This window comes from Amblyomma mixtum, chromosome 7, assembly GCF_055824585.1.
Source record: "Amblyomma mixtum isolate Tamu chromosome 7, ASM5582458v1, whole genome shotgun sequence".
Classification (NCBI taxonomy): Eukaryota; Metazoa; Arthropoda; class Arachnida; order Ixodida; family Ixodidae; genus Amblyomma; species Amblyomma mixtum.
The window spans coordinates 55117582-55142687 of record NC_143018.1 but is presented as its reverse complement, the minus strand read 5'-3'; the positions used below and the strand labels follow the sequence as shown (position 1 = coordinate 55142687).

The 25106-nt window shown below is 45.2% G+C and overlaps 1 protein-coding gene across 4 annotated transcripts in view; it reads left to right on the top strand.

Annotated features, from left to right (window-relative positions):
• LOC149336124 (uncharacterized) overlaps positions 1–25106 on the top strand; it is a 237135-nt gene that overhangs the window by 167632 nt on the left and 44397 nt on the right. For all 4 annotated transcript variants that reach the window (XM_089552613.1, XM_089552612.1, XM_089552614.1 and 1 more), the window contains one exon: positions 24925–25070. In XM_089552613.1, the coding sequence (XP_089408739.1) occupies positions 24925–25070 (146 nt within the window). The remainder of the gene's footprint in view (positions 1–24924; positions 25071–25106) is intronic.

Sequence of the window (25106 nt, the reverse complement as noted above, 5' to 3'; positions counted from 1 at the left end):
TGGTGATGTTTATAGTGATGTCAGTGATTATTGATGCTTTTTTGGGCGAATTTGAGCACCCAGGAAGCATTTGCTAATCTTTTTCTGCGCTTAAAATTTCCAGCTTCTGCATCTTTCAAGCCTAGACCCAATTCGACGACCTGCTTTTCAATGCGTTACCATTCCTACTCCCATCTTCGGAAGATCTGTTCGGTTATATCGGATTGAGACCGAGGGGCGAATGTTTAGGCTAGGGTGAAAGGAGAGTGTAGAGGAGGAGAGTAGTCGATCAGAATCGGCAGGAACAGTCTTGTGGAGAGGAGATGACGTGGTTGCCAGTCAGACACATGAAGAGGGTGGGTGGACACACGTGCTTTCTAACGCGTTAGTGGTGACGCCAGCTCCTGAAGTTAGCTGTTACTCTTTTAAGCGGTTGTACGCATGCTGAGAGTTCTCCTGTGTCTGAAGCCGTAGCATTTGAGTCCAGTGAACGATGCCAGCTTAAACTCGCTTCCTACTGGGTCGCTGTCGGCGACCTCAACGAGCTGGAATAAGGGCGACGAACTCTGCTTAGTAGAGCCGAGGCCGAGCGGGGTTCAGTGCATCTTGGGAAAAGAATGTTTATGCCAGCGCTTTGAAAGGGAGGCCGCATTGCTCACTGAACCCGGCAATAGCTCTGTAGATTACAGTCGTGCGGAACTAAGCTGGAGACAAATGAACCGGAACATATATAAACCTAAATCAGAAACACCAAAACAATTTCTTGTTGCAGGGGGTGTTCGCGCGTGGACAAGACGCAGAGAAAGAATGTACCGTGAAGTTCTGCAACTTTTTCTGCGGTAGGCTGGTGCGGATAGCTGGGTGTTAGAAATGGTGAACCTATTTTTTTTCGGCGTTACACGCTTTTAGGCACCACATGGAAGCGAAAACACATAAATAGAGTCATTACTGGCAAGGAGCGCTCATCCACTGGAAATAATTTTTCCTTCCACTATTCCAGAGCAGAGAAAGAGACGGCGGAGAGCCAGGACAGTGGAGAGGAGATGAGGGCTAACGATTTAGTAATGACTGTGCTTAACTCACAGACTCCTGGGAAACAACCTGGTCACAACCAGGCGTAGTCGAATTTTGACAGTGGAAACGTTAGCATCATTCATCGCCAATTTTAATTGCGGGTTTTATACTCTTACTAAAGAAAACAATAGAGAGCAGAATTAAGAAAATGTTTTAGCGCTTTGCATTCCTTTTGTATACTTTTCTTTCAATATACGCTTCTTACCTTTTACAGCTCAATTCGTTGTGCTTTAGTTTCATAGATAGAAGTCGACCACGTATTCTAGCCTCTCCTTCTTTGACTTCCTTTCCGTTTTCTCGCTTTTATTCCTTGGCGTTTTATTAGCTTTTACATCCCTTGTTACTCTCATTGCTCATAACTGCATATCCCATTCGCCAATGGTTATTTCGCCTCTTTCACCCCACATCGTTGTTTTAGTGTGGAGCCCTGTAGACTGCTTTCTTTACGTTTCTTGATTTCTTCTTTTTTATTTGCCACCGCGGTGGCTCAGCGGCTATGGTGCTCGGCTGCTGACCCAAAAGACGCGGGATCGATCCCGGCCGCGGCGGCTAGAATTTCTTTGGAGGAGAAATTCTAGAGACCCGTGTACTGTGCGATGTCAGTGCACGTTAAAGAACCCCAGGTGGTCTAAATTTCCGGAGCCCTCCACTACGGCGTCTCTCATAGCCTTAGTGGCTTTGGGACGTTAAACCCCATAAACCAAACCAAACCTTCTTTTTTATTTAATTTTAATGATCCAAAACTTTGAAATTTTTATTTTACTAAATATAGTTTTACACCACGTATTAGTTTACGGCCTGATTTCTGCTAGATTTTAGTTCGCTTGCCGTGGTCATTCTTCATAAACGTAATTCCTATTCCCCCTTTTCATTCCGCCTAGCCCAAACTAGCAACTAGCCCAAAACCAAGCTATTCCTTCAATCCTTCATGCTCCCCGTTAAATGCGAGCCACGAGCAATGGCCAGGAGTGCTACACAGATTGAGAAGCTCTTTAATTAAAGGTAGTCAACTAGCCCTTTATATATGCCCGCTGTTTTAAGGTTACTTCGACAGCAAGCAAGGTCTGCCACTGTGTCTACTTTTCCCACACTTCACGTTACAGCGCTTTATGATGCAAAGGTTCTCACAGGCACCGGTTTTTCCGAGCGCAAGTGGCCCTCCTTTCCATATTTCCGTGCACGGCGCAAAACAAAAGATATTAATTTAAGTTAGGCTATCGCTCCATGAAAGAATTTATTCCCTGTGGCAGGGGCCATGTGGCGTACCTGCCCGTAGCTTATATTGGTTCTGACTTCCGGTCAAGGCAGTAAGGCGACTTCAAACGCGGGCAGTGATAATAGGTCAGACATTGAGGGAGCGCCGCATGCCGGTAAGGCAGCGACATGCCGCTGTTGCTGGAGAAACGATCGCAGCAACCCGACATCAGTCCGATGGCAGCAGCCCGACTGGTAACCTGTTATTGGGGCGCTGTCATCTCGGCTTGGAGAGGCGATGCCTTTCTCCTCTTCTGAACATATGGAGAGTTTTCTTTTTATTCGTTGGTTGCATCTTCAAGATAGAAACATATACATTCTATGAGGAGAGGTTATCGTAGGGGATATAAGAACGACCATGAATAAAAAACTCTGCTTCGAGAGAGGATGTTTGATAGGTCACGCACAGGGGCCATGAAAAGAAATGCGAAGAGCGCGGCGCATACGTGCTGCGCTGTTCTTATTTCTTTCATCACGATTTTACCTTTGTTGTTAGCACTAAGATGCTAGAGTTATCCATGATAGATTCAGGACGTCTCTATCGTCTTCTTATCGTCCAGGTAAAAGCGCGATGAAAATAAATTCGAACAGCAGAACGACTAGGCGTCGCGTTGTTCGCTTTTTTCTTTTCATCGCGATTGTACGGACGTTTGCACCAAATTCTAACTCAGGTTTTAGTTTTCTAGCCTGTACAACCTAACTGTCGATAAAAATTCGTGTTTGCCTGTATACTGTCGCTGGCCGTGTCTAGCTGGGTCCTGTCGGAAAGCGAACATATTCGTTCGAAACAGGGAGAACTATGTCGCATCAAGCGCCCACGTACACGCCACCATAAGTTTTTTTGTGTACCGTGCTCGCGCATTCAAAACTGCGCTCACGACTAGTTTTTCCCAACCTGTAGTAGCGCGCTTACGTAGTCGCCGCTCGATTAAACATAAAATTCACGTTTTTTGACGCGCAGTTCAAGACAATTCTCTCCCACTATGCCCTTTTAAGCCCAGTTCTCGACAGCTTCAAGAGTTGCATATTTTTTTTTTCGAATAACTGCCAGATTTGCCTTCCCTGCTCCGTCAGAGAGCGTATTGCCGCTGAGAGCGAGCCTCCGAATTCCACAGGTTGCCATGGTGGTAAATATATATACAAAAGAAAACGGCATCGAGAAACGTCAGTGTATTGAGAAATCAGTGCGCTCTCTAAAGAGCTTTCGGCCTGCCAGATTTCTCCCTCCATTGGAATCCGCCTTAGAGGGCGCAGTGTAGCATTGTGACGTCACTTCTCTTTTGAGTTTGTTGTTTCTATTAACTGTCAAGGGCTAATTAGAAAACTTTTAGTCAAATGTTTTTTATAACAGATATTTTGTGGCTATCGCAGCATTCTCTCGTCTTGGTTGATGCCCGTTGAGGAACTCTATCTCGCCAAATAGCACCAGTTCCAATAGTGACACTAATCCGGTCTTCTTATTGATACAAATGTCTGAGTATAACTACGTTGCAAAATTACATTGTGTGACTTGGGTCAAAACACTCGATGTACTCAAGTAACACGAAATCCTGGCTGGTTACATCTCTCGATCCCAAAGAGGCAGAAAACTGTCAAATGAAAAGAAATTGGCAGTGGTTTAGCTCTGCTATGCCAGGATATACGTAGCGTTGGGTATTGGTATATCTTGGTTAAAGTTTGATCGTGTGTTCAGTTGCACGGCGAACCTTCACGTCGTCTTCTGCATCTTGAACCCGTTGTGAGGTAACGGTACGTCTCTTTGCTTCCTGGCGACGTCTCTTGGTTAACCGTTCTTCCCTTTGATCCTGCGTCTGCGCCACACTTTTCGCCTTGTTACGCTCATTCTTCCGTTCATTTTTTCTACGCTCAACAGCTAACTGCCGCGAGACAACCTCGGGTCCGATGAATTGAGTTTTTCAAATCTCCTGCCCGACTCTTTTTCCTCCATCGAACACGGCGCAGTAGCTGTGCATCCCTCTACATTTATACAATTGGCACAATCTCCTCGCGCATGCGCAGTAGCCCGCAGCGGCGAGCGCGCGCGGTGAGGCGCGCCAGCTGTGCGTAGTGACGTCACGCAGCTCCGCGCGCATGCGCAGTATGGTCGAGCAAGAGAGCACGCGAAACGGCGTGACTGTGGCCACTGTGGCTCAATCTACAAAAAAATCTCGCTTCGCAGATTCAGGTGCTTCGAACCTTTTTTTTTCAGGATTCTCCTTTTCGCCTTGCTACGCGCCCGTTTCTTTCTACACAAAATCAAAGTCGAGGCTTACGTTTGCATACGTTTCGCCACATTCCGATACTGTCGGGGCCAGTCCCTCATTCACCGGTGAAAAATTTAAAAGTGGCCCGCCTGGAAACTTTCGCTGAGTGTACGCTTTCAAAGCACACTCCCTCATTAAATTACGACATCCGAAACTATTACCTTCTGCTGCTGGGGAGAGCCCGGAGATTCTTGGATGGAGATCCAAATTAACAAACCATCCTTAATGAACACTCCATGCATATAAGCGGCGAGCCAGCGCCGTCATTTTTCTTTAAAGCCCTCGCCAAATTAGATAGAGGAAAGAAACTGCGCTCTGGTCTTGTGGGGGCTACGTTTTAATTACCGGCGTTCGGCCGTTTTTTTTTTTTTTCTCTATTTGAACTTCAGGGGAGCTCAAATTACGTAGAAAGCGAATGCCCTATGATCACAACGGCACATTCGTGCCCGAAGACCGAATCCCAGCTCCCGCGAACGTAACAAAAAAGTGCAGATCCCTTGGTTGCGCATCCTCGATTTCAGGGGGATGGAGTGAGGGGGCTTTTCTTCTATCGCCTTGCGCTACATTTTTAAAATCAAATTATGAGGTTCACTTCTTCTCATTTCTCTACCTTTTGTTTCTAAATCTAACGGTGTAGACATGTATCACAGGAAGAAACCGGCCGGAATTGCATTGCAGTTCATGTATAAAAAGCCGTTTTAGGGCATTAAATTTTTCATGGTCTTGTCAAAGAGGTTCATGACAGTAAAGGGTAAAAGTATACCTTATGCGCTCCAGATCTCCTTACGGCCAATCTGGAGCGCATATTGCCTTACGGGTCCGCTTGTCATATTTTTTATGCTTCTCTGGGTGTATGCGTGTGCGCGCGTGTGGTGGAGTTGGGAATTATTTTAATATCACAGGTTTTGGCTAAGAGTATAACATAATAACAAACGAAAATTGTCTAGAACGAGTGAGTCAGGTCAGCACGTGCTTGCATTTTATTCGTGTCGGGTAATGAACGGAAATGATTTGTAGCAATGCTTGTGCCTAATTTCAACACTCCCACTCGAGCACAGCTCCGTAAGGTCGAGTAGTTTATAAGCAGTACAAGAGGACCGCTTTTGCCTCACCAGCTTTTTCTTTTTTTATTTAACGTTGCTTCAGCTCATTTTGTCGTACTATGCGTTCCAGCTTTCTATCCTACATAAGATAGAATATATTAAAATTGCAGATTATATGTGGGCTCTCTTATTGTAGATGTATAGTATCCGATGAGTATGGTCTCAGATGTCCACACTTCAGTGAGCGTCTGTACGGTGGTGCTGCGCACGTATATTTGAAATCTGTTTTCACTAAGCTTAGGTGTCAAGCTTCTCAAGCGAGTTCATCGTTTCGTTTAAAGTTCGGCAGGCGCGAAAGGAACGTATTGCTGTACACTTATTATGGGGTATCCTTTCCATGATTTTCTCTTTTGTGCAACATGTTCGAGTGGAGGGCTCCGGAAAACTTCTAGCACCTGGGGTTGTTCAACGTGCAATGACATCGCACAGTACACGAGCCATTAGCATTTCTCCGCCATCAAAATGCGACCGTCAAGACCGATCCAGCATCTTTAGGGTTTGCAGCCGAGAACCATAACCGCTAAGTCACCGAGCCGGCTGGACTAAAAAAGGAGTACTGACTTCGTCAAACAGCATTCGTAAGCTCTTTGGCCTCGCTGGAAAAATTTTCCCTTGCTGGAAAAAATTGTTCCAGCAAGACGACTATGCTCAGAAGCGCAGAGGTAATGACCCTAGGATGAACATATTCTTGGGCTCTCTTTACGAAAAAGCAAGAAATTCAAGTAAAATACGTAGCAGGGTAACTGAGACCTATCCGCACTGTGTTGTCTTTTTTTTTATCTTTTAACCTACAGTGAAGGAAAAAAAGAGGACGAAATCCCTACATAAAGTGCATTATAGGTAATCAAAGTCAGCATACTCAAAGCAAGCAGTATGCACACATGCAGAACATTATACATACGGGCGCGCCACGCGCTGCGGCGATAAAATAACTGTGCAGCATGAGGACAGATCAGCCGGCGTTATCCAGCTGGGTCGCGCACCCATACAACCGTTAGCACAAAGCGCTGCTGCTTATCAACTGGCAGGATGAGTTTTGCAACTGCCCATCGCCCATTCTACTGCGGAAACGCTACTTCACGAGGTCAAACTGGCCCATCGGTTTCTGTGATGCGTGACCTTGAGGGTGACCTGGGCCAAACAATAAATAAATAAATAAAGTAAATATTGACGCATATGGAATCGGAAACCGTGACCGAGCGAACAGATCAACTTAGCTGGCCGCTGCACGAGAGCACTATACGCTACCGCCGTAGCCGATCACGCCTCATGTTAAACTCTAGCACAATCTCTCGCGCTGTGCATTGCACGCCGTCTTGTTCAGCAACTAATACTGCTACCGAACTAGTATTCGCGTTTTGAGCTATGTGGAGGTAGTACAGGAAGATGTACGCTGCATGCACTGGTGCGGACAACGCTGTGGCAGAAACAGGGCATTATAGAGCAATACGTGTTGTCTTTTACAACATTGCTGCAGAAATGCGACACTGGAGCATAGACCGCAAGCTTACATTGGGTAAAGTTGCATTGAAGATAAAAAATTTGAACACCCACATAGTTGGTGCCCAGGGTCGGTGGACACCTCAGTCGCGCTTTCAGGTTACGTGGCGCTGATGTCCACCAGCAAAAAACTGTGCTTTCGCGCAATATTTCGTGCATAGCAGTGCTAAACAGCCAGTCAACATTTTTTGTGTATGTGAATCGTGAACTATAGTTACGTACGATTGAAGTTTTGACTGCCACCTCTTATTGGCTGTGACATCTGCTCTTGCTTCGTTAACGCTACACTGTTTTTCGCTAAGACCGCGCTGCGATGACCGCTCGATTATTCCGGGAAGCCGATGGCGCAAGCACCGCAACGCGTGGTGGTTGGACGGTTAATGAGAGTGTTCCGTACCAGCCATCGCAATTAAGTCCTAGTGAAGCAAATCCTCCCGGTCAGGTGGTTTGTATGCGCAGAAAATAGGCGGCATTTGGCTCAGTGGTCTCACTCGGCGGCAACCCATCAAAGAAGGCCGAAAGTCTGCGTTGGGTCAGCGCCATAATCGTTTTTCCGTTCAGATAGTGAGCTGCAACACCGGCGGCTTCCTTTAGCACCGGTATGTACATTAAAAAAACTTATATATGCTTTACGCTTGTTGCGTAAATCACAATTTTCTATGAGAGCCAGAGTAACGCTACCTGTTTCAAAAAAAGATCTTTGCCTTTTTCACGCCACCAGTCGCAACTTCCAGGGCATGGCCCATGTATCCGCCTTCTGTAAAACTGCTACCGCACTTTTCCTTATTAGCAAAAATCGATAGTGGTTTACCGTACTCAAAACCGTCTAGACGTGCGAATGTAGGTGTTCATTCTTCAATTGTAGGGTCACTTAAGCACCGTTTTAAGGGTATTTAGTGATGCGTGTAGTGAGTTAATGCCCATATATACAGAACTGGTCATTCTCTACTTAACATTCATAGATGCTCATACCACTACCAGCGCAGTGGCGCAGCGGTTAAGAGATACCTTACTACACTGCCAGATGGCTGTTTCTGTCACAGCCGCCGGTGTAGTGATTGTGCGAGCCAAGTTGCTGCTCGCGAGCAACCTCGTCAGGCAAATTAAACTCATTTTGCTGATACGAAAACAAATTGAAAGTTGTGGCGTGCTCCAACTTGGTTGTGAGTGCAGGCGACGATTGTGTCATGGTTATGGTTGCTGCTGCTCCTGTTGTCCCACTTTGGTTGTGAGTGCAGGCGAATATTGTGTCATGGTTATGATTGCTGCTCCTCCTGTTGTCGTTGCGCGTAAAATGGAGGATATCCACATGAGGCATCAGCTAAAAATGGGGAGATGTGCTGCTAATGAGGGTGTTGTAGTTGTCATCTTTTTTCGCACGAGAAAATGGCGAGAAACTCATGCTCCTGAGTCAGGTCAGAAATTATAATACAGGGAAAGACACTGGCTGTTTCTTTTGCAGCTTGCGCCCTCTACACTTCCATGGTCATCTTTTCCTACTCACTTCCTTCAAGCACTTCTCACCTTCTCCTGGTCACCTCATCCTGGTTCATCTCTCCGAAACGTGACACTAGGCAGGCACAGCATAATAATTTTAATTTACCCATAGCTCACAACATATACGGGCGGCGCTCAATATCTTTTATTGGAGCTAAAATATGGAATACCGTTCCGTGTTACATGAAATACACGTCCAACTTTGTTTCTAAACTAAAACGGCACTATCTCAACGAGCAGTTTGATGCACCAAGCTAAACAGATGTTGTTGTTGATAGCAATGCTCCACATAGTGATTGTTTAACTCTAACAATGTTTGTAATGGTTCCATCACTAGCCATAGTGGCTAAGGATCCAGATGACTACACAGCAATTTCTGTATCAATTTCTGCGTGAATAAACGTTGTGATTCTGATTCTGAAATGCAGCGTGATCTCAAACACTGAAGCAGGTGATCCGAGCTCGCCTCACGAAGCTTGGAAGGGCGCGCGGTGCTTTATAGCTACTCCTTCAGCTTGCTATCTAAACAGCAGATTTCCCTGAAGTGCGACGGCTTATTTGACGCAGTATATTTCAACGGGTTTTATTTCCTTCTCGTCAACGCAGCAAACTTCCACTGGAGGTGTGTTCCAGGTAATAATGAGCCGGCCTTGACCTGCCTCAATAAATTTCTTAGTATTGCTCCTTCGCCGTCTACTAGACAGGATATCTGTCACCAAGGTATGCACTGTGGTGTTCGCACAGCGCAGAATTAAAAGTGAAGACCTACGCGCAGCAAGATTTGAACAGCGAGAGTCGATCATGGGCCCTGCCATAGCACTCATATTACAAGGCGTGGGCTTCTTTTTGCCGGAGGTGTTGAGTGGGCGGTCATGTCATCTTCAAGCCTCCTAAGCCCTCTTATTTCCAGATGCGTAGCGGCAAATTGAATGGGGAATATACTCAAAGCCCGTTATCAAACAGTGCCAAAGAGATCTGGAAAGTTTCGCAATTATCCCGGCACTACTCGCTAGAAGAGCCACGACCGAAATATGTCCTCGTTCCCAGGCGCGTCTTCGTAGGTGTGTGCATCGCTGCCACTGCTGCTTCCGGGCAAGGAGATACCTAAAATTGTCACGAAAGAACATAAAGCAAACAACGAACTCTCAGTTCTGTTCGTAATGAAATTCTGTGCAAGGGACGTCTGTGCGCGTCACTGTCGCTTCGCGAGCATCAGACTCTCTCTGGATAAAAGCAAAAATCGTGCCTAAGCAAAAAAAGAAAAATGAAAGAAAGCCCACTTGCGTATTTATCAGACCATGGAAGCTCTTGCCTCACCCTCGCTTTGTCCTGTTTGTTCTATTTTTTTATTTTTATTGTGAGGTCACAACAGGGCTTTTCGCAAAAGTCAAATAGAACGCGTTCGCATATAAGGCTCGATTATGTTGCCTGGAGGAAAATGGGCTTCCGCGTCGGCCCTGTCATGTCTAATTTACAGACCGCGGAAGACATCAAGGTATTGAATGGGGCGCTGGAAAGGGGAGAGCCTGCTCGGGGAACGTTTCAATCATCCTGTCGCTGGTGAGGAAGTAGAGTGGCGGGGGTTACGAATTCATTCACGCTGCATACGTTAAGGCTGTTATCGTATAGCGCGCCATTGTGCAGTTGTCGCGTCAGAGCCTTCTTACAATAATACCCTTTTCCTGAATTAAACGGAGGGACAATGCCTGCAGGGAGTGGAAATGCCAAAAGCCGTGGATACGAATGCATTATACGGGCAGTAGCAAAGGATTCGTAAGGCATGGCTTCTTCTCTCAGCTTTTCAAGACGAAAAAAAGTGACCGCGGAGGTGGTGGCGAAATTTTTAATAAGCAGCCTATTTTCATGAGCAGAATAGAATGCGACGTATTCCAATGCAGAGTTAAAAAAGTCAAACATTTTTCTGACACTATGCAGTACACATTACCAAGTGAAGTCCGCGGTTACAGAGCCCCGGCAGAAAGATGTCCTTCGACAAGTATTTCTTCACGAACATTTGAGAAATGATGAAGGGCTGGTACTCCCTGAACGCTTTTATTTTCCTAAATGGTGAACTGAACAAGTAATATATCTACTAGTTCAGGTTTCACGCGATCCTCTGCAAACGCGTTAGGAAACCGTAAACGGTAAAAACTGCTGCCTCGTCTACTTATCTTTCAGCATCCTCTTGCTGTAGTAAGTGTCGAGACACTGAGACGTCAGAAATGTGTCCTCTGAAGAATGTTCTCATAGTGCAATGCAAGGAAACGTTAATTCAACGGATGTCCTATGCTGTAGACGATTCACGTGAAGCATTGTCTTTGAATCATCCAGAACCTGCTTTTCTGTCTCAGTGACTACAGGATCTTCTCTTTGCACCGCGCTCGACAGCTAAGATGTACAGATGTGTAGCCCATTTGAACACTGAAGTGATCATCGCAAAGTCTACAAAACCTTATCGCTGCTCACATGAATTTCTCTGATATTCCCGTTAACAGGGCCTGCAACGTGTGGCTACACAGCTGGCACTTTCCCTTCTTTCCCTTTCATTTCTTCTTTCATTCTTTCTTTCTTCCATTCCTTCCCTCCTTGCTTGCTTGCTTTCTTTCTTTCTTCCTTTCTTTCTTTCTTTCTTTCTTTCTTTCTTTCTTTCTTTCTTTCTTTCTTTCTTTCTTTCTTTCTTTCTTTCTTTCTTTCTTTCTTTCTTCTTCCTTTCTTTCCTTCTTTCTTTCTTTCCTTCTTTCTTTCTTTCTTCCTTTCTTTCTTCCTTTCTTTCTTTCTTTCTTCCTTCCTTTCTTTCTTTCTCTCTTTCTTTGTCTCTTTTTTTCTTTCTTTCTGTCTTTCTCTCTTTCTTTCTTTCTTTCTCTCTTTCTTCCTTTCTTTCTTCCTTTCTTTCTTTCTTTCCTTCCTTCTTTCTTTCCTTCTTTCTTTCTCTCTTTCTTTCTTTCTTTAATTTTCCTACCTTCCTTCTCATTGCCTTTCTTCTTTCTTACTTCCCTTCTTCTATTCTTTTCTTTCTTTCTCTCTTCCTTTCTTTCTTTCTTTATTTCTTGCTTTTCTTTCTTTCTCTCTTCCTCTCTGTCTTTCCTACCTTCTTTCCCGGCCGGTTCTATACTGTGCATTTTAATTCTTATTACAATGCATAACAAAGGCCCAAAAAGACAATGTAAGCATCGCAAAAAGCTTTAAAAAAACTTGATTATCAGAACAGCGCCTCAGATTTTAATAGAACGTTAATGTTGCTATAAGTGGCTGTTATTTCTGTTTTTAATGGGCGTATGACTACATACTTATAAGCACCCCAGAAATATGAAAAAGAAGTAACAGTTGTCCCGAAAATCAGCAGTTGCAGAACACGGGCTTGAGAGATTATGGCTGGTCGTCTTCAAAAACTCGAAAAGATTGGGAACTGCTAATGCGGCCTTCAGTGTTGCTGTCGCGCTGAATAATGAGTTCTGTTTTTTTTTTTTCATTCCCGATGGAGAAAAAGCATTCCACCAAAGGGACCGAACGCACGTTAGCAGCGCTAAATTAATAACTGCACGTTCTTGTCCCGAGAGGCCGATTAGGAAAGTGCAGGAATAAAACATAATGCGTCGAGAAATATTTGTGTTCTTTTTTAAGAGGGTAATTCAGCTGCCCGTTGAGAGCACGATGCGTTCCACAAACTTGTGGACGTTGTTAGATTATGTTTTAATGGGAAAGCATTTCTTGTCTCATTAGTGGCGTGTACAGGTCTTGTCCGCAGAACGTGTCATCAGAGCGTGTCCGTACGAACTGTCAGTAATCCATTATAGAGGTACAGCCTTTGTCAAAAGTTTGGAGCCCAGGGGGTTTGCTTCCGAGCCTCACTGTGTGGTTCGTGATGCATCTCCAGCGCTACAAATTTCCTCTGGGTAAGAAGATTTCTGGTTCTGCCTCCTTCAATGGGTAGGACTTCCCAGAATACTTCAGGAGTCCCACTGCAAGGCTAAGAAGTGAACCCCCTGGGCTCTAAACTTTTGACAAAGACTGTACATAATAGAATAGTAGATTAATAATAATGTAATTTGCCAGAATGAATAATCAAGTCACCACATGATTAATTACATACGTAAATATGTATTGACTGACGCAGTAATTAAAAACCAGTTGCTTCACAAATTAATTGGTACTAGAATAAAATCGATGAAGTAGTTAATTATTGAGTTAATTTAACGAACAAACAGTTCAAATACATTCAAGAAAGTCATCAAAGTGATTAATTCACTGGGCAATAATGTATTCGCCGAATTAATTATTTAATTTAATGAATACATTGCATCACACATTCATCGTTAACTTAATCGAATTAATACATTATTTATTTATTTATTTATTTATTTCTCTATTTATTTATTTTCAATACTTTCAAGGCCCGGGGCATTACAGAGAGGAGCGGCATACATAATCAAAAGTAATTTTCTTGAAATGTTCGACATCGGGGATGGCAACGATTACTGAATGAGTTTAATTAAGTTCGTTTGCTACATTTCCTCCTAAAGAGTTCGCATCTGTGCTTGCACCCGTGCAATTTGAACGATTCGCGCTAAAGTGGGCCATGGTCCGATGTATAGGGGAATCTCTTACGGTAGAGTTTATTCGCAATAAGAAAGTAGTTATTGCCATCCACCCAAGCGCAGCCATACGGCGACAAAGGAAAGCTATATAGCTTCCACGGAAACTGCGTGGTTTTAAAAAAACCTAGTCGAAGCAGGACAAAGTTTTCTTTAACTACGAAGTTTCTGAGGAAGCTGTATGGCTTTCCTTTGTAGCCGTATGGCTGCGCTTGGGTTGGTGCCAATGAATGGTTACTCCCTTACTAAAAACTATACCTTGTAAAATCACAACATTGGCATCCTTTGCTACTATTTGAGGAAAACTGGTCTTTACTCTTGTTAACTTTCTCCTGCATTCTCTTCCCCTTTCTCATTTTGTCTCGTGACACACTTTTCGCTAAGTAGAAAACGATCTCTCTGAGTAAATCCTTCACACCACGACTGAAGTTAAAAGACAGCTGTAAAGTCGAGCGGTGGCCTTTCACTTCAAAGCAGGTTGTTTATACCTAATGCAAGATGATTTCATAATTGTGAGCAGTAAGATTGGCGCCAGCTAACCAATTAGTATTGCTAGTAACAGTATTATTATTAGCAGAAGTAGCAGTAGCAATACAGTGTAGCACGGGTGAAACGTACCCGGATATTTCGAATTATTGGCTAGATGGAGCGTACAGTTCTTGCCTTTGAAAATTCTCCTTAAACTATAACAATGTCGCGCAGTATATCCAACTCCCGTTTTGCCGGTCATTCGATATAACAAACGGCGCGCCGCTTCCCGGCAAGTAGCGCTTCTCCTAAGGGCATGTTCGGCCACTTCTCGCGCGCAAAGACGGCTCGGCTGACCGGTCCCCAGCTGACATAAAATAATTTGGGCACATGAAAATAAATGAAAATAATACTGCCCAGCCCACAACGGTGTGACAAGCTGAACGCGTCACACCGTTCACACTCACACACTCGCGTCACACTCATCTGCCGGACCGCATGGTTGTCGTGCGACGAAGCCAACCTAGCTAAGTAAAGCTCAGTGGTGGCCCTTGCCTCGCGTTCTTAGATCGCTTCGCTTCCAAAGAGGTTGCTGAAACAAACTGTACCTTCATTTTGTGTGTGATCACTCTATTTTCAGTGTGCTAGTAACAAGATTAGACATCTTAAATTAGGAGGTGGCTCATTTTAAAGCATTGTCCGCAGATGCTTTGAGTAGAAGCAGGTAAGGCCTAGCAACGCCTATACATTTGCGACAAATTATATGACGTGCAGGGTTTTAACGCACTAGCGTTTAGAGGTCCCACCCGACGAATAATCCGGTTGTGTCACGAAATTCCTATTGGTCGACAGGGTCGCGGTGTCACAACCACATGTCCTCGAGCGGGCGATTAAAACACCCCGCAACAATCGCGCACTAAAGCAGTGATGGAGTCGCTAAACAGTTCTTCGATGTCTGCAGGGTCGTGACGTCGTACCCCCACCAGTCTCTGAAGAAAGAAAAGTAATCACACTGAGCAGAAAACAGGTCGAGCCGGACCTCAAATCACTGCCGTTTGGGTCGTGATCCGTGCGGACTACTCCTCGACCACTGAATTACTTTTGTTTAGTGCGACAGTTTGGAGGATTTATCCGACCACCTCACTCCTTGCGGTAACGTAAGTAACGCTACTGCATTACACTCTTAATGCTACTCAAGCGTCTTGAAAAATTTTTACCCGCTACAAACCTGTGCAATTCATTCATCAGCGTCTTGAAAAAGCTGCACACAGTGGGGCATCACGTACCCGTCAAAAACAAACAAAAGCCCACTTTATGTTTCCCTGGAGACTTCGCATGGAAATTTAATAATTTTCTGAGGTTTTCGCTTAAAAACGGTAAATGCACTTGTCTCCCCATCCCGTATTCATCCAGATTTACACATTACTGTTCCGCTCCTGTCAATTTCTGCAAACTAAGAAAAAGAGATGGCTGATGGCGGCGGTATGACTTAAACCTCGGGAATAGACATAGGCGATTTAAACTGTGTGTTTCTCTGCGTTCTATGTTGGTCTTTCTGTTTATGCTTTCGGTTTTCTGCATTCTTATGCGTTTTTTATTCACCGATGGAGTGCATCATGTTGAGATGAGAAACACCAGCACCTAAAGGTCATCACTGGGATTTAGAGAAAACAAATATGTTTACGTCATGCACGTATGATACAGAGGACATGCTTCAAAAACGGGCTTGAAGAGAGCCTTGCGCGGAATACACATTCATTCTTGTTCTTCTTACTTTCTTTTCGTCTCCTCGAAAAGCAAACTGCGCCCAATGTTCCCATAGGAACACTTGCAAAACTTGCCTCTCCGCCCCAACGTTCACTGATTTTCTTCTCTTTTCTCTGTCTCCCTGCTTAAGAGTGCTCTCACGCAAATACCGCAATGCGTTCTTCTAGATACCAAGGATTCGCGAGCCAAACACCAGCTGGGGCACGAACAGAAAAGCTCTGCTTGGCAGCGCCTGTTTTTCAGGTGCCACAATTCGTAAAATATTTAAGACCTCAAAGCCCTTTTTTCTTCTGTTGAAAAACCTAGTCGCAACGAAAAACCATTTTCGGGACTGCTAAAGCGAAACATGCACAACGCACCCCACCCATCCCTTTCAAAATCTACGAGAAAAAAATTAACATAGCAGAAAAAGTTGCAAATTCATCCGAAACCAAGAGAAGAATTTGGGGAAAAGACCGCTTGAAACCCGGCTTCCGTGCCTTTATTCCCGTTTTTTTTTTTCAGCTCGGGGCTCTCAAGTAAGCTATCGGCCAGGGATAACAGGACTGCGCAACTCCTTCTTCAGCCCCCCCCCCCCCCCCCCCCCCCTCCTACGCTTCACCCAAACTTTCTACTCCCTCATAGTGGTGCTATGTGCGCGGGATTGGCGCAGCTCGGTTTGGGCGCTGAAGATTGATGCCACCTATCGGATTAGGAAGCGGCTGGTGCGAAGAAGAAAATCCCGGAGCGCTCTTGGCCGGTCCTAGACCGAGTGCTTGCGCCAGCTTCTCCGATGCTCGAAGAGTACATCCGATCTGTTTTCTTGCCTCCGTTATTTGTTGCTTTTTTTCTTTTGGAGGGATGTGATTGTGCTCCTCTCCGAATACAGGAGAGCCGGGCAATCGCGGAGGATTTAACTGCCTCGCTTATTGTGAATTTTCTCTGTATCTCAACACTCAACCTTGGAAATCTGTTTTCGGCTCCTGTTTGGGTTGCCAGAGGACGAAAGTTTTGAATACGCCAGTGAGAACCCAAAGCTCTGCTTACGTCCAGCCATCGATATTTTTTTTTACTTCGGAAAAAAGTTAACTTAAAGTGGCCAGAGCCATTCTTTTTTTTTTTACTGCGAGACGCTCGGCAAAACTACATTTAAGAAAGCAGCATTGCATTAGTGTACAGAAAAGGAGCGCTGAGGATTTCTGCAGTGACCGGAATTCACTGCAGCTTGTAAATCTAAAGGGGGGGGGGGGGGGGGTGGACAGTGGAAGGTGTTCACTTGAGCGAAATGAGTGAACAGCATTGCTGTGCTGGTACCTTTCTTATTACAACACTGACAGCTCAAATAAAGCACACGTTTTGCAATTGCTACTTCTTCCATGTTCACTTTTCTGCATTGTACGCCTGTTCGGCGCCTCCTTTGGAGCAGAGCCGGAGACTAAATCACTTGCTAGCTGTCAGCATGGACGTCACTGGTAGTTGTAGCCAATGACGGCGGATCGGAATAATAACAAAGAAAAGATGGGGGTATGAACATCGGCCTTCGTCAGCTTCTACTTTTAATACTTAATGAGTTGTGTCATGGCGCTGATCATAAATCTAATTCTAATGCGCAGGAGCGGGCGTACCGACACAAACAACAACGCAGTAGACGAGCATATTGAAGCGATTACGACCGCAGCTGTGACATGTGCATCTGTGTGCTAAATGTCTCAACGCTGCTTATGAACACTGTTAGATCGTGCCATAAGAGTCGTACTGCAAGTCGCTTAGCGCACGCGGAATGCGAAACTTGTGACTAAAATTCCCGCACGAGGCACGCTTTTTTTTACTTGATGTTCATCCTTAACGTATACACTACCACCTATTAACGCGAGCCCAAACAAGCGTCCTTACCCTCTCCCGAGTGCATAAATGACTCCCTTGAATTTTGTAGTCCGAGCAATTCCGAGCTCCAGCCGCGGCTAGCAGCGTTTGCAGTCGGTTGGAAAAAAGATGTTCAGGAAAAATAACTGGTAAGAACGACAGCAATATGACACCCATCGGCGCGAAAGACAAGCTGGCGGCAAATCTCTTCTTGAGGGACCTGAATCTTGGCTAGTCCTCTGCCGTGGTTATACACCAGTTCAGCAAAGGCCACAAGCAATATGAAAAACAAACTCACTAACCTGCCTCCTGTTCCTCCTTACCAAAAGCCGTGCGTTTTGGTAAGGAGGAACAGAAATAGGCGCAAACGGCGAAGTCAGCATCTCGCTCGCCAATATTTTTTTCACTCCTTGCGATTGTGAAAGAGGGAACCGACTCTAAGCGAACATTTCCGCGGTGCCACCTCGCAACAAAGTCCGTGTAAGCCGCGAATATCCGCAACATTATGCCCCTATCTGCGTCGGCACACGCCCCTCGCAATAGCCTGCCCATCCGTCACGTCCCTAACTCCGTCATGCTCCTAACCGAGGCGCTTGTGAAAGTATCCTCAGCCTCCTGCGTCGTTAAAGGGAAAAAAGGGGGGAGAAAAATGTGTGTCTCCGCGAAGTATGACGCCAGCTAGTAGCCTTCCTGCCCGCTATCACCAACCCGCGTTTAGAGACGAAGTGAACGCCATCCACATTACCCCATTTTCAACCATCACCGGCTAGCGATATGAAGAGCAAAATAGTACAAGCGATCATCATTCGAATTCATGCTGTGGAGTCTGCGCTAGCCTAGATACTTTTGCTTGACTTCATTTTGTTGACGAATCCTCTACCACCAGTGCACCTTCAGCCACATCAATCAAAACTGATGTTTCGGTTCTCAAATTGTTACATTGCTCGCGCTTTGGCGATTAGGAGCTTTTAACGAGAAGGACCCAAGTTAGTTGGCTTGCCATCGCGACTAGCGACTAGACAGAGCGAGTGTTGTAATGCAGCGTCGAAACGATGGCCTGTTCCTTTTGTTTCGATGCGCGGTAGGCTCTTGGCTTGTTTGCCTTTTTTTCCCGTTTATTTTTTGCTGGTTCTGTTTATTTATTTAGTATTTTTACTATTTGAACTTTTTTCTGATATTTCTTCCATTTGCTAGTGGCTCTGGAGTGGTGGCTGAAGTGTAAGCTTCATCCGCAGGCCACCGTGTTTCTGCGAAATAAACAAGCACAGATGAAAGTTGATAAAGAAGACAATATCCAATGCACAGCGCAAGGGACTGACAGTTTAGCACACTGGTTAACGGGCTGCACCGACGGTAGGGCGTTCAAGATGAGGCTGGGGTTCCGTGCCACCTGGTTATGGTCCTGAGCCTCCACAGCCTGTGGAAAAAAAAATGGCAGTCAAGAATGGCGATGTAGATCTTCTCTCCGCGCGTCTGAATTCATTGAGAACATCACATACATACGCGATGTTTGCAGATTTCAGCCTTAGCTTCCCGAATGCCTGAGCCTGTTCGATGATTTCACAGCACTAAAAAAGATTTGGTGTCAGTGTTTCAACGGAAATAGGTTGGGGCATCTTGTTTCTTTTCCTGGTTAGGCAGAATTCTGTAGTGTCTCTTGTCACTACGACAATAAACTACAATAAACACTACACTACACTACAATAAACACTACAATAAACTAGAAAAACAAGCGGCGATGGTGGATTTGTCTACAGCAGCGGCATGTGAAGCTCATCTGTTTCGCGTTGCCGCGGGTTCGAATCCCGATCAGCCCATATAATTAGGGATAAGGTTTGTTCTGCTCCCTTTTTCGCTTTCGCTTCACACCCCACCGAAGCTGGGTTTTAGCAAAATGGCGCTATTACTGCCAAAACAGTAAAACACCCCACGTGGGGAAATACATTGAAATTTTTTATGCCCGCCCGCCCAAAGAAGCTTCGCCCCCTTACTCACCTTCACCCTTCATACTAACTTCGTCTCTTCCACGCCGCTGTACTTCCAGCACTGTATAACTAGTTGCGCGCAGACTCAGACCATCTTTCGAACTCTGCTTAGGGCGGAACTTTGTCTGGTTAGCGTTAGAAGTTTTATTTTCTTCCAGGAAGTATATGCACATCTTTCGTTTTTCTTCTACTTCAGTACTTCCCGCATACCGCTTCTAGCGAACGTCTCTCTAGAGACGGCGTTAATGAAGAAGCTCCAGCTATCTATCTCTAACTGGAAAGGCAGCGCATTCCATTAATCATTGCTTCCGGATTAAATTCGTTCCCACATCCCCACGGAAACTGTAAGCTAATCAGAACGGTGGAAATATGCCAGCGGAAAACCGATCTCTTTGCCCAGGGAGCCTGGGCGCATGTCAGTATGAAAACAGTATGAAATCAGTATGAAAACATATGATACTGCTCACCGCTTATGGATGTTCCTTCCGTTCGCGTAAACTATTTCTATTCATGCAGCATCACGGACGAAGCTTAGTATCACGAATTAATCATCCGCACTGGACTTCAGTAGCATCAGGGGGTATGCGGCAATGTTATATTCTAGCCCGTAACTGCCTGCACTTCCGTCCTGTGGGCGCGGCTCAGGATGCGTCATTCAGACAGCGAGCCTACGCAGGTATCACGCGCAATCCATAAATCAGCAAGGCGGAGAGAATAATTTGCTCTAATAATACTCTGCGAAAAGTAAATATATTTGAAAATTGTGGGATTTAACGCTCTGAAACGACAGAGCGACTATGATGGACGGCTTAATTGAGGCCTCTGAATTAATTTCAACTACATGGGGTTCCTTAATGTGGACTCAAATCGTAAACCCTACGCACGCCTTTTTTTTTAATTTCCTCTTCGTCAAAATACGGTCGACGCGGATGGGATCAAACTCGCGACCTTGGCATCAGTAGCCGGACGCCAAATCCACTGAGCCACTAAGGCGGGAGCAAGAGATAAGTCGCGTGGGGTGTCGGGATTGAATTATCGGTAAAGCTACTCATGATACGAAGCAAATCCAGAAAATACAGAAAATACAGACCCGACTGCTTATGTACAAGACTGGATAAAGGCTGACACCAGATTATGCAGTCAACGGCATCATTTCTCGAGAATGATTTGTGCTTAATACGCCAGGCTTAGTTGCCGCAAATAAGTTAGGGTTGAGTTACTTTTTTATACCTTGAATGCATTCGTACTACCGTGCACGTTTACATTCAATAGCATCGTTTCTGGTCTTGACCGCTGGTCCATCTATGTTGATTAGAGGAAAGTCAAACGTTGAGCGTTTCGCGCTACGTTTAGACCTACCAGTATTAACTCATAAAATCTCCTAAATGACCTAAAAGATCAATAAATGAATTTCTCCACTCTTCGTGTTTTTTCTTTTTATCTCTACCTGTTTTTGGCTTGTTTCGTCGTTTTTTTTTTTTTAGGGGGCGGGGTGGCATTCATCACAACCTGTATCCATTAATGATTTAAACGTTATAACTTGCTCATATTTTCTATTTATCTTTTCGTCCCCTTTATCTTCATTTCCGATTTGTGTGCTTGTAATTGACATGTCATCGCCTTACTCAATACTCTTGTGAGCATGTAAGGTATGAATAAATAAGCGAACCCAGCTCATGTGTTCAAAAAAAAAGTTAATGGTGATTACGCCCGTGGTAATACCGATGACCAGTGCTAGCTTGTCTAGTCGTGCTTCCACATTTGCTGTGAATGCTGCTGCCAAGTATGAGTTGGTGACGATTATGTGTTAGTTTCGTTTTAATAATGATAACGCGCGCTTTAAGGACTGAGAATTGTATTGCCACTGCCTTGAGCATCTACTAGCCATGCAATGTGTTTGTGCTTCGCGTTCCGAGAACATTCGTCCTATGTTGTACCCGCAGCACGTTTGCTTTTGCCTCCGGGATACATACAGCATCATAACTCGACTAACGCGCTCTGTCGCCTTTGGCGCCTTTATCGTAACTGCTACGGCTGCCGCTCCTCAAGCGCGCAGGATGATTCCACTATGCAGCCGTTCTGGACTTTATCTGCCACTTCCACTGCTCCTCGTCGCGTACGGGTGATTCACGGTCTGTAAACGCGGTGCTCCCCCCCCCCCCCCCCCCCCCGCTTCTCTCCTTATCGCTCTTCCCTCCACTCTCGGGTCGGAGTATGTGCGGATGTTTGAAGTTGTCTTTCACTGCTACGCAGAGGGCGAAAGCATTTGCCTTTAAGGAACACTGAAGCAACATCTTAGAATTGAACAAAAACGCTGAAAATTGATTGTCGGAATGTGATTGTACCGAAATCTAGTCTTCACTTCACATATTTATCATCGGATGGTTTTATTTTTGATGCTTTATGGGGGCGCGCCAAGCCCTCCCGGCCGGAGCGAGGTGGCGAGCGTGACGTCATGACACTCTCGTCCGACAGGCAGCCAGTCGCGTCACTCGATGTCGCACTGCAGTTCGGGTAGACCAAGCGATAAGGCTCCCAACGTCCGACGCTCCCGACGCAGAACTGGCAAAACCCGCGTGTAGCGATGGCTATCGTGCTCCTGCGGGAACAGTGGGCGCGCAGGTGTTATGACGTGTAGTCGCAGCTTTCACAGGCGGCCGCCAGGTGCAACGATACGGCAGTAAATAGCGAAAAAACGGACTATCCGTCTTTTTTTGCTAAAATTCTTGTCACATTTACCCATTTTAGCAGTCAGGCTCTTGTTTACATCTAAAAGAGCAGCTCCAAAAGTTTGGTTCAGTATCCCTAAAGAACTGCCGCTCTAAAATTCACAACATTTGCACTCTGCTGTGTATTGATGCGCAAAGTTGAGAAAAAATTTCAGCAATAGCCGTATTGCCTTTCTAGACTTGTGACTCTTCACGCTTGATTGTAATTGGATATTCTTCCGACATTACTCTCGTTCAGTTACGCGCTGCCCATAGATATTGCCTGGCCTGTGTATAATGTACACGAAAAGCAATGTAACAGAACTGCAAGAACAATGATTTCTAAGAAAATAAGACTATTCATAATGGTTCGGCTACCTAAGGCGAAGGTTTGGTGGTACTATCGGAAACCAAATACTGGCCAGAAAATTCGCGGCCCCGTTGACGATACGACTCGTACAAACTCACCGTGCGAAACCTCGCAAAGCTCTGGTGCCTATTTCTTACCAATGCGCGCTCATGAATGCAAATTACGAGCCGTCCGATAAGCCTGGGTAATTATGAAACGCGTGCAGCGTACATCCTACTACACGTCGACGCAAACTCTCCTCTCGAACCTGTTCTCTATCCTGCTTTGTTTTCCGCGGGAGCGGAATACGTTTGCATACAGTCTCAGTACGCAATCACGATTGGGATTTCTTATGTAAATAGAGTTAGGGTCGCTTCGAGGGTTGCGCAGTGGTTTCTTCCTGTGTGCTAACTTTTGCTCCTCCTTCTAACATTCTCTTTATATTTGAAGGCAGGCTGGAATACAAAGTGGGCGTTGAAAAGAAGCATTGTGGTGGCAGTGATCCTATTGTCAGAAGCCATCTTTCTCGTCATGGCACGCTTGGAAGGGGAGAAATAAATAATGAAAAGATGGCCTCTCAGCAAAGAGGTATCAGGACTACCTAGCCGATACTACGTAATCATGGAGTTCATACTAGCACAAAGAAATGGAGCGAAGGGCTTCAGGGGACGAAATTACGCTTCATGTGGACAAGAATCTATGTTAAGTAGTTTGCGGATAATATGTAGCGAGCTGCGAAATTACGATAGCTTGAGTATTACGGGGTTCATTTGCGTTTTGCTCTACTAAACAAGGCTGTGGTAGTATCCTGCGTCAGCAGGTTTCTTTTCTAAGTAATCATCACTTTATTGTTCCTCTCTGCGCCACTAAAGAGCCGTTAAAAGACTTTCAGAGTACCCTCCTCCTCTCCTTTTTTAATTATACCAGTGCCAGATCACAGAAAGGTGTATGTGTTCCTACTGGTCACCGTGGTTGTGCCGAGTAGTGTTACTTCTGGAAGCCGAGCATCGAAACAAGAGCTAAACGCGGGATAAACAAAAAAGACGCTCGAGGAGATGGGTGTTGAAATAACATACAATTTACTAAGCGAGTGTAATATGTTGATGCGAGAGAATAGTCAATATAACGAAAAATAGGCTAAGTGAATAGTCAGAAACGCTGCACTTGGCACCCAGACAGCCTAACTAATATGTTTAACAAACAGCACCGAGAACAGAGTGATGACACTTTTTGCCGAAGTGCTCCTAAAGAGGAAGCACTGTACTAGGTTGCGGCGCTCCGTAAGGAAAATAAAGTCTGCCTTAAATGGAACGTATCCCACTTTTTGTACTCAGACCAATGTTTTTCGCAATGTACGCTGGCGTTTTGGTACCGATCTATTAGTTAGGCCTCGATGGCAGAACGACGACGATGCCATGCTTCTGCTAAATTTCCGAGTTACTAAGCCCGTGTGCCATAGGCATATGGATGAACAAGAAATAAAACCGAGTAAGAAATTGGTCGAGTTGGGGAATCAAACCAGGGTCTCCTGAGTGCGAGACGAGCACGCTAACCACTCCGCTAAGCCAGCTTTTTTTTTCTTTCATGGTATTTATTTACACGGTTTTGAACAGAAAGGATATATATACATATGTGTGCGTGTTTACACACACACAAAAAAAAACTATTTACACAGAACCTAGTTAGGCCCTACAGCTCGATGGCTTGGAATGAACAAAGACGCGTCTAGTGAATACGGTCTCTTCATTCACTCCCATCTTCCTCCCTTCCCTTACGGCGAGGTTGAGGTGTCCACCCAGATCTGCGAGACAGATACATTTCCTTTCCTCAAAAACTAATTTACCGACGAGTAAGGCGTAGAGCGCGTTCTGTGGACTCCCTGACAGCGTTGCAAGACGCTGTCGTGTTCCACTCTTAGAGGCGAAGTTTAACATATTAACCACACATCAGTGACACAAGCAGCAACACCACGCTTAAGGCTTTCGCCTCACCGCACTTTTGGTCAACAAAGCGCCCCTTGAATGTTTTAGTAGTCTTCACAATTGTCAGAATTATGGAATGCTCTTTAAAATACAAGCTCCATGCTAATGTAAACTAGTGGTACTTAATTGAAACAACAGCAAACAAGGCTATTTGCATTTCGTTAAGTTAGACTTCTGAATGAACTTGCATGCGTGAAAGCCTTTTTATGTCATTTCCGTGTGATGGGTTCTGGATCCTGTACGCAACTGACTTTCGCGTGTACGGCAAGGAGAAAAGAATGGTGAACCGTGTAGTGACGTTCTCACTTTTCCTAAATTTTATGTAACATTGTTTTACGCTCTGTTTTAAAACAACTAACGACACTACTCCGGTGTGACCAGCGAACGCACGGTCTTTTTGTTCATCTTCGCAGTGAGTCCATTGCTCGGCTGCCTTCTATCTTCTGGCCATGTTATGGTCGTCCATGCTTAAATATGACCCACCTAGCTTCCTGTCCACCTTAATGTGAAGGAATCCATAGCTTAACTTCATTTTATCCGTCCTCTCTTTCATGCTGCAGAGATCCAGCGCGTTCACGGACAGAATGGAAGCAGCGCCCGGTCTTCACACGCCTGGATTCCTCCGGGACCGCTCATGGACATCCACAAGGGGCGATCTGTCCGGCTCCAGGTCCGCGTGCAGGTGCCTGTCAAGGACCACCCGAATGTGAGTCACGGTTCCGACAAGCAGTGTTTTCCTCCT